At 43.8% G+C, this 13,123-nt stretch overlaps 1 protein-coding gene and 1 long non-coding RNA gene across 8 annotated transcripts in view; one reads left to right on the top strand and one right to left on the bottom strand.

Annotated features, from left to right (window-relative positions):
• The window catches only part of USP40 (ubiquitin specific peptidase 40), a 53,065-nt gene that overhangs the window by 12,890 nt on the left and 27,052 nt on the right, over positions 1–13,123 (top strand). For all 7 annotated transcript variants that reach the window (XR_014551320.1, XR_014551321.1, XM_083626515.1 and 4 more), the window contains 6 exons: positions 1,188–1,494; positions 1,944–2,025; positions 2,609–2,780; positions 3,060–3,144; positions 5,511–5,581; positions 6,809–7,128. Coding sequence is in view for 5 of the 7 variants with exons in the window: in XM_083626515.1 (XP_083482641.1) it covers positions 1,188–1,494; positions 1,944–2,025; positions 2,609–2,780; positions 3,060–3,144; positions 5,511–5,581; positions 6,809–7,128 (1,037 nt within the window). In the remaining 2 variants the exon portion in view is untranslated. The remainder of the gene's footprint in view (positions 1–1,187; positions 1,495–1,943; positions 2,026–2,608; positions 2,781–3,059; positions 3,145–5,510; positions 5,582–6,808; positions 7,129–13,123) is intronic.
• LOC310743599 overlaps positions 1–13,123 on the bottom strand; it is a 265,247-nt gene that overhangs the window by 233,380 nt on the left and 18,744 nt on the right. The gene's annotated exons all lie outside the window — the stretch shown is intronic.

Genomic DNA, 13,123 nt, shown 5'->3' with positions numbered 1-13,123 from the left:
TCATTATTCTCTGTGTTCTTGAAGATCAGGGAGGAGGGGAGTTTGTTGCAGTGGGAAAGTCCCTGGATTCTTCAGCAGCCTCTTGACCCCGCAGGCTCGGTGTCTGAACTGCTCCCTGTCACCGGCTCTTCCTGCTCACTGAGCCCTGTTGCTCCTTCAGCATCCAGCCCCTCCTCCCAATCCTCTCCCTCTGACCTCTTCTCTGTGTCCCACTACCAATCCTCTGGCTCTGAGCTTTTGTACTTTGGGCTTTCCCTTGGTTCCCCACCTGGTGCCTCCCACCACCCCTCTGTCTAGCCATTCCCTGACAAATAGGTATGCCAGAAGCATTGATTTAGCTAAACACAAAGCTAAAATATTTGATTTTTATATAGGGTGGTGTGATTTTTACATTGTGTGCAAACCAAGAGCATATGCTGCAACACTGAACAAAGATTGTTAGCTCTTAACTTGTTACCTTTGTTCCTGTGAAGCTGTGATCTATTTTTATATTTTGTTTTTTCTTTAATGGTTGGTTGACCATATTGAATATTTGATTGACTGATTCTATCAAAGCCTTTCCTCAGATTATGGAAAAGAGACCAAGTACAAACTAATATAACAATGAAGTATACAGAAAATCTCCAAGTTTCCGATGGATCTTACATATGCTTCCCTACATATAAAGAGAAAAAATATATTAAACACATTATCTTCCATTAGTAATGATAGGTGAATAAAAGTTGGGGAAGGCCAATATATGTTGAACAGCCCTTTTCTTTGCACCTCATAAATCTTAGGAATTGTTGGGAGATGGAAATTTTGCCTTTAGTTTTGACTAACCAAAAGTTAGCATTAACATCCAAACATGAACAAACTAGTTAGGCATAACTATGATTTTTTTTTAAAGCCAGCTTCAAATTTGGCTTATGATACTGACTTGTTTTAGTTACTCTAAGCTGCAGCTAATTTTAGATATGGTTAAGGGTGTAACACCAAATACAGTAGCAGAAAACAGAAGAGTGAACTTCTGAAGATACAATGTGAGAGAATAGGTGGGAGCAGCTCAGGCAGCCAAATTCAGAAAAATACAGTTCATATCAGAAGGAAGTTAATTGATAGTAAGTATAATTAATTGATAGTTGTAACATTTTAAACTGGATTTTAATAACACCTTTTTGTCACCCCCTTTCTCTTTTACCCTTTAGTTTTTGCAGAGTCATTATCCAACATTTCTTCTAAGTTCTGATGAAAGCAAAGTTAAGCTGAATGATCATCATAAACTCCATTTTGGATCAACATCCCAAAGCAACCCTCAGAACCATGAGGTAAAGATGTCATCAGAAAAAGCAACAACAGGTTTACGGGAATATTCATCCGAATCCCATTGGTTTGATTTGAATGACTCCAAAGTCCAGCCAATCAGAGAGCAAGAGATTGAGAAACAGTTTCAGGGGAATGAGAGTGCCTACATGTTGTTCTATCGACAATCCCAAATGACAAGACCATCTGAAGGTACGAAAAAGTATAGTGTGTACTTTGTGTCTTCATATTGCTTTTGGTTATTTCCTCTTTATTAAACAGTCATGAAGTACCAGTTTGTACAAGGCTTAAAAAGACAAAATTTTAGAGACAAATGTTGAAATAACGTAGATCAGAATGTTCCACTGACTTCAGTAGCAAAACTTGTTATTAAGTGTTGTGAGGAATGTAGTCTTACCAAAACAGTTGTTGTGTTCTGAGCAGTTAGCTTTAGGGATTTCCATGATCCTTCAGCATCTTTTTTGAGGAATGGAAGTTTTTGAGTGACTTTCTCTTAGTTTGTAGTTTAATAAACTGTAAGCCAGAGGAAGAGTACCCTAGTGGTGTAAAAAGGATATGCATGAAAATCTGAATTTCAGCACTTCCTAGCCCTTTTAATATGTGTTTTCAGTTATTCAATTAATCAGTTTATTTTGACACAGCTCGAGGAAATCCAAGATACCGGGTCCCCATCCATCTCTTGAATGAAATGGATGCCGCTAATATCAAACTGCAGAGGAAGAGGTAAGTCAGCTCTGATGGCAAATGTGTGGTGTGTAGTTCATGCAGGCCTTCTGATCAGGATTGCAAAGATCATACAATCATCTTGCAGTCTTGGAAGGCTTTTTGTTCCAGTGCAGGCTTCTGTGAACAGAACGGGAAGGGAAGGGAGGTGATAGTTGCAAAAACAAACCACCCCAGCTTTCTTCTGCAAGCCTCCCCATCCCTTGTCACTTTCCGTGTTGTTCCCCCGATGTCCTTGAGCAATTGGATATGTGTGCAGGGGTGCAGAAGGAATGGGGAATCAACCAAATTACCTTTCTCCATTGTAATCGCAGAAGTCTTCACGGGATCAGAGAGCCTTCTCTGATCAGAGAATCAATTACACTTTTGAAAATATAAAATTCCTGCACAGTGCAACATGCATAATTAGTAAAAAATAAATAAGACTTTTAGAATGATATTTTATGAACTAAGATACAAATCAAAGAACTTGTCTTTACTGTGGGAAGTTTGTGAAGGTATAATTTGTAAGAAAATTAAGATTTTTGTTCATTTGTGCTCAGATTTTTCACTGAACATACTTTTCTGTTAATACTTCTTAAAGGGCAGAATATGACTTGGCAAACAACAATATTGATTTACATCTCCATGTATTTTCTCACTATAAATTTTACAATGGAGCTCTGCACCAAGTAGTTTCTCAGAAGGAAAGTGTTCTAGATCTTACGATTGATAAGAGAAAAACACTGGGAGAACTTCAGCAATTGGTATTTCAGGTATTTGCTGTTATTCTATTTCCCCAAACTTTCACCGAGTTTAAGTTTCTTTAGTAATAATAGGCTTGTAGAACAAGCAAAATAGTTTGCCTACATACTTTGATATGTACTTTAGTAACTTGTAGAGTAGATTACTATAAGATGACCCTTATGTATTATAAATTATTTAGTACTATGGCATCCTTCAAGAGAGCCACAGCTACTTGTGTGAATCGTTTATAAAGATGATTAACATAGCCATATCTGCACTTCTGAAATATATTCCCTTTTTGTGAATAGTTGTTGGAATTTTGGGAAGGAGACCTAGTTCTCAGCCTTGCAAAACTTCTTCCAGCTGGACTGCATATATACCAAACACTTGAAGGTAAGATATCTTTAAAATTACATAATTGTAATTGTAAAAACAAACCCCCACTCCAAATACTTGTAAGGAGATTATACGTATTTATTGGATTATGCTGGAGTGACCAGTTAATCCTTTCTTCAAAGATACGTATGCATCAAAAAGCATCTTGATTGCTATGGTAGACATCTTCACTAATATCAGTTACCATAGAATTAAAATTTTATGTATGCCACATTTCTAATATGCACGATTACCTTCCTCTTTTAAACATGTCATTGAGACACAGCATTGAGTCAATGAGGCATAGCAATAGTGGGGAACCTTTTTCAGCCCAGGTGGCAGTAGTGGGTATTTGTGCAAGAAGCCAAAAGTGGGTGGTGCAGTGGACACGACTTACCTTTGATATAGTAGATTACATCCAAAAGTCAGAAAGTTTCTACACACACACAATCTCTGTTCCCCATGCATTCCAGCTACGGAAAAACAGCTTGAGGAAGGCATGGAGCAGCAGGGCTGATGAGTGGTTTGGCCTGCCCTGGGGAGAGAGGGGTGACCTATGAAGAGTCCCAAGGGCTGGAAAGAAAACTGAAGGGCAATAGCAACTGGTCCATCAGGGCAAATGGGGCACTACCCAACCAAACTCAGCCTGCCCTTAGTCAGCCTCCACTTGCCTTCCTCCCATAGCTGTCAACGTTTCCCTTTTTTAAAGGGAAATTCCCTTATTCCGAATAGGATTCCTTGCAAGAAAAGGGGAAAGTTGACAGCTGTGCTTCCTCCTTACTTCCAACCAGCCCAAAGGATGGCACTGGCTCCTCCTCGGTCTCAGTGCTGCCTTCATAGAATTCAGCAGGGTATAAGAGGGGACAAAGCCAGAAGTGGTTGGCTCTGGCTTAGCCTACTGTCTGCCTCCTTGCCTTCCACCCTACCCTGTTGCACCATGCTCCACGAAAGGCTGCATCTGGCCCCTGGGCTGGAGGCATAGGCATGTTGCCATGTTTACATAAATAGCTGTTCCTGACCATGCCACTTAGACTGCTAGTGAGCTATCACGTGGTTGGATGTTTTTCTTTAAGATTATTTTCGTATTCCAAACGTATCGTAATGGGAGGGAGGGTGAGCTAAACTTACTCTCTCTGACTATTTTTCTATGTGCAATTATTAATCTGGAGGAGCATGCAGTCATGCGATTCCCTCACTTGGCAGTCTAAAATTTGCTTAGAATGGGGTTGGGAGAACTGAGTGACAGAAAAAGAGCCCCCAAATGGAGATGCACTAATTTCATTGCATGGAGCCATGTGATCTACATAAGGCTAAATTCATCCTGCTGCATCTAGCAATCGAGTTTGTGCAAAGATACAATGTGAGGATACCCTTGTGATGCAGCTTTGCACCTATATGGTACGAGTAGATAAATGCTCACAAATCTGTTTCTTCAAACTTCTTATGCCTGGCAGATTGGAGCTCCTATCTGCAGTGATTTCTGTGGGTGGAAGTCTCTGGAGAGGGGAAATTAGCTGATGAGCAAAGATCTGTTAGTAGAGAGGTGGTAGCTTTGATTAGTTTGTTGAGCCATGGGAGAAAGGTGGCATTCCTACTATTCAGACTTGTAAAATAATAAATTTTAACACAGACATTTCAGAAGCAAATTTAAATAATTTTTATATCACTGTACTTCACATTGGCAGAGACTTCTGGGCATAATGTTTCCTGGGCAGGTTAAGTGGTTACACTTGATGTAAGTGTCGCCACAAAGCTCTCTTACATCCACCCCATTGCTGCATCTGTTGGGCTGGACCAGGATCAGCTACATAGTTGGAGCTGGAAAGGCATGCAAGCAATAGGTTTTTTTATATATGTGATCCTATTGCAACCTTCCAACAGTTTGACTTCATCCCCAAAGGCGCAGTTCTCCATACTGTCTCCTGAGACAGACGTATGTCAACAACAACATAAACATACATGAAACACATCAAGGAAATACATTTTCAAAGATTCTTGTGTGGTGCTGATGAAAAATACCGTAGACTTGTCCTTTGTCTTGTTTACTAATTTTGGATGGTCCTACTATTTCTTTCCTATGTGGCAGAAGTATTAGACTGGCAAAAGATCCAAATTCTTTCACAATAAATAACTCAGAACAAGCCTAACTAAAGAATACAGATTAATTAACTTGATGCTGTAAATTGGCTTTTGGGTTGCATAGTTTGGGGGTTTCCTCCGTTTCAGAAGGAGAAAGCATTTAGCTAATAAAGTTACACTTTACAGTGAAACGAAGTCAAATGTTGTTGGAGATTCTTTAGACATAATTGGCTTATATAATTTTAAAGGGCCTTTTTACTTTTCAGTGTGTCTTTTTGGAGTTAAAAAACTATTTTGTTTGTCAGGGGATGATTCTACGCTGAGTGGCATTGGACTTTCTGATGGAGCCAATATATTCGTGTGGAATGGAAAAGAGGTACAGAACTATCCACCTTGTGAATGGGACAAACACATTTTGTTGTTTTTAAAGTTTATTTTCACTTTAAAGCTTATTATTTGTTGAATTGCATACCATATCTTAATTAATGGCTAGAGTCTGTTTATGCCTAGAAGAAACATTGGTTTCATTTCCTTGTGGCAGGATCTTGTTGTTCTGTTATCATTCTTGTGTCATTTGCTTTTCTTGTTAGGAGTTTGCTTACCTGTGCCAACTGTGTGCATATTATTTCAATTTTCACAAAGCTCAAAAATTAAATGATAGCCACAATAGTTTCCTACACAAGGGCGCAAGCACACACAATTGGATTTCCCTATCAACCCTGTCCCCCCCCCCCCCCGCAATTTTACTATTGTATAACTAACACTTGACATCTTTCCGCAGGGCCTGCAAGACAGAGCTGTTCCACCAGGCCTTTGGTCAGGGCGCAGCCTGACTCCCTCCTTTGGCAATTTTTACAAAACTTTAGTTTATGGTTGCCATCAATTTTGATTTTAATTAATTTTTATAATGTTGCACTATTTTAGTGTTGTTAGCCGCCCTGAGCCCGCCTTCGGCTGGGGAGGGCGGGATATAAATAATTTTTTTTTTTTTCTCAACTAGTGGCTAAATGCATTTTTTATGAGCGTTCTGTGTTTTATTTTGATTTGTGGTTGAAAATGGACTTTGTTGTTGGGTGTTCATGCTATGCATTTTAAACATTTGTGGTGTGATAATGTATTATGTTTTTACCTGCAAGTTACCTAGAGGCATTTCACCCCCTTCTGAATGGATCCATATGAATGGATACTAACATCTATTTGGATGCTTTAGTTAAGATTCCTGCTTTGCAGGGGGTTGGACTAAATGACTCGGGGTCCTTTCCAACTCTACAATTTTCTGATTCCAAGATCTGACTTGAATGATTTACTGCTTTGTATGTTCTCTGAACGTTTAGTGATTTAATAAGAATACAGTAAAATTACCTGCCTTTGAAATCAATTAAATATTTCAACACAAGAGGCTTGCCAACTCCCTGATTAAAGCCTTCACATTTTATTACACCTTAACAAATTTTTGAATATTAATTCAGGATATTGCTCATAGTATACTGCTTGTGGCATACAAGGAAGATCGTGGTTTTACAGAAACCTGCATTTGAAGCATTAACTAAATGTTCTCTCAGCTCATTATCTGTGCTCAAATAATTATACTTTGTTTCTATAGGTTGATGGAGTGGAAGTTCTGACTGGCATTGACCATGAACCTGTTCTTATAAACGTTCTTCGTTTAGCTGGACATAATGAAGGACGAGTGGGACAGCAATTTATGGAATCCCAGCATGTATTTCCATGTAGTTCAAACCTGAGAGCTATTTGTGATTCTTTAATGTCACCCAAAGGGATTGTCTTAAAGAACCATTCAGGGTCTGAGAAAGACTCTGAAAACTGGAAAGTCATTCCTGAAGAAGATATGAAACAGACACTCAGAAATATTGGGCTCAAGAATGGAAGCTCAATCCTAGTTTTAGACAGCCATGACCAAAGGTAAATCTTGTGAATTGAATTGAGATTAAGTATTTATTCTCCTTTTATGTTTCATTGTGTAATTCAGTTGTGGAAAGCTATATGACAAGCCAGTTAGGTGTTTGGTGATTTAAAAAAAACCTCTAGGACCCATGCCATATTGAGGGCAGTTTATGAGGAAAGAATGGGAAATGGCCATCTCAGGGCCCACTCATACAGGTGTATCTTGACTGTGATCCAAGTGAGACTCAGCAGAGGTCCTGATTTTCCTGTGAGGCCGTTTTCCCCAAGCCACACCCACCTGCCCTATATTTTACCTAATATGTAACATTAACTGTGGGACAGGCGTTGATGTGACGGCAAAGAAACTTCCTATAGTTTCTTGGCAAACTGGGTTTGTCATTGGTGCGTTTTAAATTTGGCACCAAATGCAAGCCGTACTGGGATTGGTTCCACTTGGGAGCTCCTGATCAGAATTCCCAAATGCAGCCAATCCCTGCCAGAAGCAAGGTTTGTAGGGATTTGTTGGTGATACCTGCAATCCCCATTTTGATAGGGGTGTTCTTTTGCAGCCTGACTGGAGTTTAAGCCAGACTGCAAAGGAAGAAAGGAAAAAATTAGAGCGCACTTAAAGTGTTGCCCCAATTCTTTCCTTTGAAGATTGGCCACCTGAAGCCATGGTGGCACCAGGTGATTGACAGGTAGGCACCCTACCCACCTGTCAAAGTGGCCCACAAGGGGTGGAGGAGCCCTACTTAATCCCATTTAGCCCTGAAGAGGCTATTAGGGTTGGGGGCTGTGCCTTGCATTGTCCCCTGCATTGCACAAGGAGGCTTCAGCAGTGGGAGAGGACACTTTTTTCCTTCCTTGTTCTCTAGAAATGTCTTGCTCCATCCTGCTAAGGCTTTCAGGTTCAAGCTGACAGTGACAGGTTGTCTCAGAAGAGTGAGAAATGAAATATTTCAACCCTTTCTCCTCCCGCTCCCAGTTTTTTCTCACCTCCCCCTCACCCCGTGTGCCCTGAACAGTTCTGCAAGGCACCTAATCCAGGTTACCAGGGACCATGAACAGGAATTCTGTAATGCTTTTTTTTTTTTTGCACATGCTACCACTTTATAAACATCTTTGATATAATTCAAGTGGGATTCTGTTGTCCTACTTCTACCACCACCTCTTTCCACTATCTCAAGGACTCACAGCTGGTAACAATGTTTTTGCAACCAGAAGCATAAATATATTGAGCAAGGTCCATCAGTCTGTGGCTGCAGCCTGGTGGTACAGCTCAGTGGAGCCCCTTTTCTTTCCCTCCTCTCTTACACGATTTAGGGCAAAGAACATGTAGGCAAGAGATTTGTTCTCTGTTTAAGGGTATTTGCTAAAAGTCATGCCAGCTGAGAAGTTTTGTATGAAAAAGATTTATCACGGTAAATAATTCTGAACGTGACTGGGATGTGTATTTCAGTATCTGCTTTCCTTTTCAACATTTCCTTCTAATCCTTTTGTGCTGGAGCTCTTTTTCAAGATGCCTAAATTACACTGCCGCCTTCTTTTCTGTCTCTTTCCATAGACCCACTTCTGTGAGAGAACTTAAATTTAATTAGTTCCATTCCCACATTTATTACCTAAACCCACCAATACAGAGAGTTCTTGTGTCATTTTGTATAGTTTCATTTCTGTTGATGTGGGAATGCATATTTCCAGTGTACTTTGTTAGAGATTCTGTGTTGGCCCCATCACATTAGTACCCTATATATACCTGATGTCAGCAGGCTTAGACTGGATCTAGGTCCTGGGTTATGTGCAGTCAAACTGGAATTTTAAGGCACCTGAAGGGTTTCTGTGGGAATAGGATTCATAGGGCATACTTTAAGAAATATATGGGTGGATGTTCCAGTATAGGAAATTAACATATTGTGATGGGATGATGAGCTGCTTGTGCGTAAAATCCTGATCCCTCAGAGTTTGGCTAAGTTCCCAAACCTCTGTCTGTGATGGAGCTCCTTAAGCGTGGCTCCATCAATCGCTCGTTGAATCGGACAGTGGGCGTTTACGGAACTTCTTCCAGCATAAAAGCTCCTTAACGGAAACACGTCTTCTGGACTCTCGGCGTGACAGTTTCCGCCGAGGAGTGGGTGTTCCTAGGGGAGGTCCTGAAACCCCCCCACTGTTCTCGCTAGAAGTATCTCTGAGCTCTCCCTCCGACTCACTTTCCCTTGGAACTCCACTTCTCCCCCTGCTGGTCCCCTCCTCCGCTGAGTGGTCTCTCTCACCCTCCATGAGCCCTTTCACCTCCTTCGTCTCAGATGACAGTTCCCTGACATCCACCTCCCCTCCAGGGCCCCCTTCACCCCCTTCCCTCCCCTCCTCTGCGGGAGGCGAGGGAGCAAAACCCCTGAAGGAACCTCCCTCATCTTCCGAAGTTTCGAACACTTCCCTCCACCTTTTGCTGTTCCCGGTTTCCAAGTACTCCTCCTCCTCGGAGTTGGTACCTCCTTCCAACTCCGATTCCCTGAATCCCTCCAGTTCCTCCTCATCGTCGGTGGTGCCAAAGTACTCCCTTCGGAACCTCGCTACTGGCTGAGGTTTCCTGGGGAACCTTTGGTGGAACGTTTCGATCAAGACCTCGTCATGGACCTCCTCTGCCTTCACCCAGGTGTTTTCTGACTCTGGTTCCCCTTCCCACGCGACCAAATACTCCACCTGATTCCCCTTCCACCTGGAGTCGATGATTTCCGCCACATAGTTGCGGCTTTCCCTTTCTTCTATGGCTGGCCCCCGTGTGGATACCCCTTCACCTTCCCCCCGGTATGGTGACAGTAATGACCTGTGGAATACTGGGTGCAGTTTCATGTGGTTCGGTAACCGGAGTCTGAAAGCCACTGGGTTGATCTGTTGGATGACCTCAAATGGTCCCAATCTTTTGGGTCTCAATTTCTTGCAACCCCCCTTGTACGGCAACCCTTGGGTTGATAGCCAGACCCGACTCCCCACCCTAATTGTTTCACCTTCCCTTCTGCTCTTGTCTGCCTGCCTCTTATATTCTTCTTTGGCCCTTTCTAAGTGGTGTTGGAGTTGACGATGGATCGCTTCCATTTCTTCTACAAAAAGTTCAGCGGCCGGAACACTCCATCTCTCTCCTCCTTCCCCTGGAAACGCCCTGGGGTGGCACCCATAATTAGCCAAAAATGGGCTCATCCCGGTGGACACATTCTCTGCATTATTGTAAGCAAATTCCGCTAGTGCCAACTTTTCGACCCAATCGTTTTCTCTGTCATTGACATAGCACCTCAGGTATTGTTGAAGGATACCGTTTGCCCTCTCCGCCTGCCCATTGGTCTCAGGGTGCCTGGCAGTCGAAAAGTTGACCTCTACGTGCAACAAGCTCATAAGCTTCCTCCAGAATCTGGACGTGAACTGTTTCCCTCTGTCGGACACCAGCCTCAAGGGGGCGCCATGCAGCCTAAAAATATGTTCTACAAACAATTTCGCTGTCTCTTCCGCCGTGACTGCATGTGAGCAAGCTACAAAGTGACCCATCTTAGTTAACTGGTCTACTACGACTAGTATGGCGGTTTTCCCCTGGGATTTGGGCAGATCAGTCATAAAATCTATCGACACCGCCTCCCACGGTCTTTCTGGTGTGGGTAACGGTTCTAATAAACCCGCTGGTGCCCGCCTTTCTCCTTTGGCTCTCTGGCATTGGTCACACCTTCTCACATACTCCCGTACATCCTCCCTCACCTTGGGCCACCAAAACTCCCTGGTCACCAACCACATGGTCTTGTGTTGCCCAAAATGCCCCGCTGTGGGATTGTCGTGCAACTGTTTGAGTACTCTCCCCCTCAATTCCCCTTCGGGTATATATAGTGCCCCTTTGTAATACAATGCCCCGTTTCTTTCTTCAAAACCTCCTGGGTCTTCTCCCTCTCTCCTTAAACCTCTGAGCTTATCCTGGGCGTACTCATCATTGACCGTCCCCTCTACCAGTTCTCTTTGCCCCACCCAGGCCGCACCACACACCCAGTGGTCCTCTGGGATAATATGTCTCTCTTCTGGCGCTCCCTCCCCCTCCAAATATTCAGGTTTGCGAGAGAGAGCGTCCGCTCTGATGTTTTCTGGACCTGGCACGTAGCAGATTTCAAAATGGAATTTGGAGAACTCCTGGGCCCATCTCACTTGTCGTTGGTTGAGCACTCGTGCTGTTCTCCAATACTCCAAATTCTTGTGGTCCGTACACACTTGCACCTTATGCTGTGCGCCAATTAGTAAGTGTCTCCATCTCCGGAACGCTTCGTGAATGGCGAGTAGTTCTCGGTCATATACCGTGTAGTTCCTCTCGGATTTGTTCAGCTTACGCGAAAAGAAGGCACACGGTCTCCATTCCGACTTATTGCTCCCTGGCTGAAGCAGCACTGCCCCCACCGCCCGGTCTGAGGCATCAGTTTCCACTCTCATGGGTTTTTGTAAATCCACATGCAGGAGCTGTTCTTCCGAAGCGAATGCCTTTTTCAATTCCTCAAAAGCGTGCTCCGCCTCTGCCGTCCAAACGAATTTCTTCTTGCTGCTTAGACAGTCCGTGATGGGAGCCGTTAAGTGGGCAAAGTTCTTGATGAATTTACGGTAAAAGTTCCCAAACCCTAAGAACCTTTGCACATCTTTTTTGGTTTTCGGTGTCTTCCATTCCAGCACCGCCTGGACCTTGCCTGGATCCATGGCTAATCCCTTGTCTGATAAGCGGTACCCCAGGAATTCCACCTCCTTGGTGTGGAACTGACACTTCTCCAATTTCACCCACAACTGGTTTGCTTGCAGCTGGCTCAGCACTTCCCTGACATCCTTCACATGCTGCTCCTCATTCTCCGAATATATCAGCACGTCATCGAGGAATGCCACGCAATTCTTGTAGAGCAAAGGTCCCAGTACATGGTTCATGAGCGATTGAAAACAGGCGGAGCCTGATTGCAATCCGAATGGCATAACGCGATATTCGAAAGCCCCTAGGGGGGTGAACATCGTTGTCTTCCATTCATCCCCCTTCTTTATTCGTATCAGGTTGTACGCTCCTCTCAAGTCCAGTTTCGTGAATATCTTTCCCTTCCTCACCCTGGTCAAAATGTCATCAATCCTGGGCATGGGGAAAGTCACTGGTTCTGACACGGCATTCAGGGCCCGGTAGTCCACGACCAATCTCGGTTTATCCGTGTTTTTTTTGTCCACAAAAAACACTGGACTGCCCCCCACCGCTCTGGACTCTCTGATGAAACCTCTCTTCAGGTTTTTGTCAATAAACTCCCTCAACTCCTGCATTTCCCTGTCTGACATGGCGTACAGCTTGCCCACGGGTAGCTGGGCCCCAGGGACCAGGTTAATCTGGCAGTCAAAGTCTCTATGCGGTGGTAGTTTATCTGCTTCCCTTTCGCTGAAGACCTTGCTCAGGTCAGCGTATTGTTTGGGCACCTTCCCTTTGTTCGCCACTTCCGTCCCTGCTATGGAGGCTTTTGCCCCTTCTGGCACCTTTCCCTCTTTGCAGTGTTCCAGGCAATGTCCTGACCCAAAGGACACCACTCTCTGATGCCAGCCCACTAGCGGGTCATGCAACGCTAGCCAGCTCATTCCCAAAATGACTGGCGCCCCTCCCAGGGTGGCTACATTGAACGCTATCCTTTCGGTGTGCCTTGCCACCCTCATAACCATTGGGACGGTCTGTAGGCTAACTTCTCCCCCCAACAGCTCCCTCCCATCGATCGTGGTGACCTGCAGGGGGTTGCTTAAAGGGAGTGTCTGTATCTGGTGTTCCGCTGCAAACTCCTTGCTCATAAAATTACAGGAGCTGCCTGAGTCTAACAGCGCCTTGGTCTTTAGTGGGTATCCGTTTGCCAGCTCTAGCAACACCTCTATTACTAGGGCTGGTCTTGGAGGTTCTGGAGTGGGCACTTTTACTGCTCCTTGGCCTGTCTGCAGTGCCCTGACAGAGGCAGACAGGCGTTGGCTTTTACTGGCTCCTGGACTTCCTCCT

Source organism: Podarcis filfolensis (assembly GCF_964270895.1).
Source record: "Podarcis filfolensis genome assembly, chromosome: 1".
In the NCBI taxonomy this organism is placed as follows: Eukaryota; Metazoa; Chordata; class Lepidosauria; order Squamata; family Lacertidae; genus Podarcis; species Podarcis filfolensis.
Note: the sequence above shows the minus strand (reverse complement) of the source record. Positions and strands in the feature narration are given on the sequence as shown.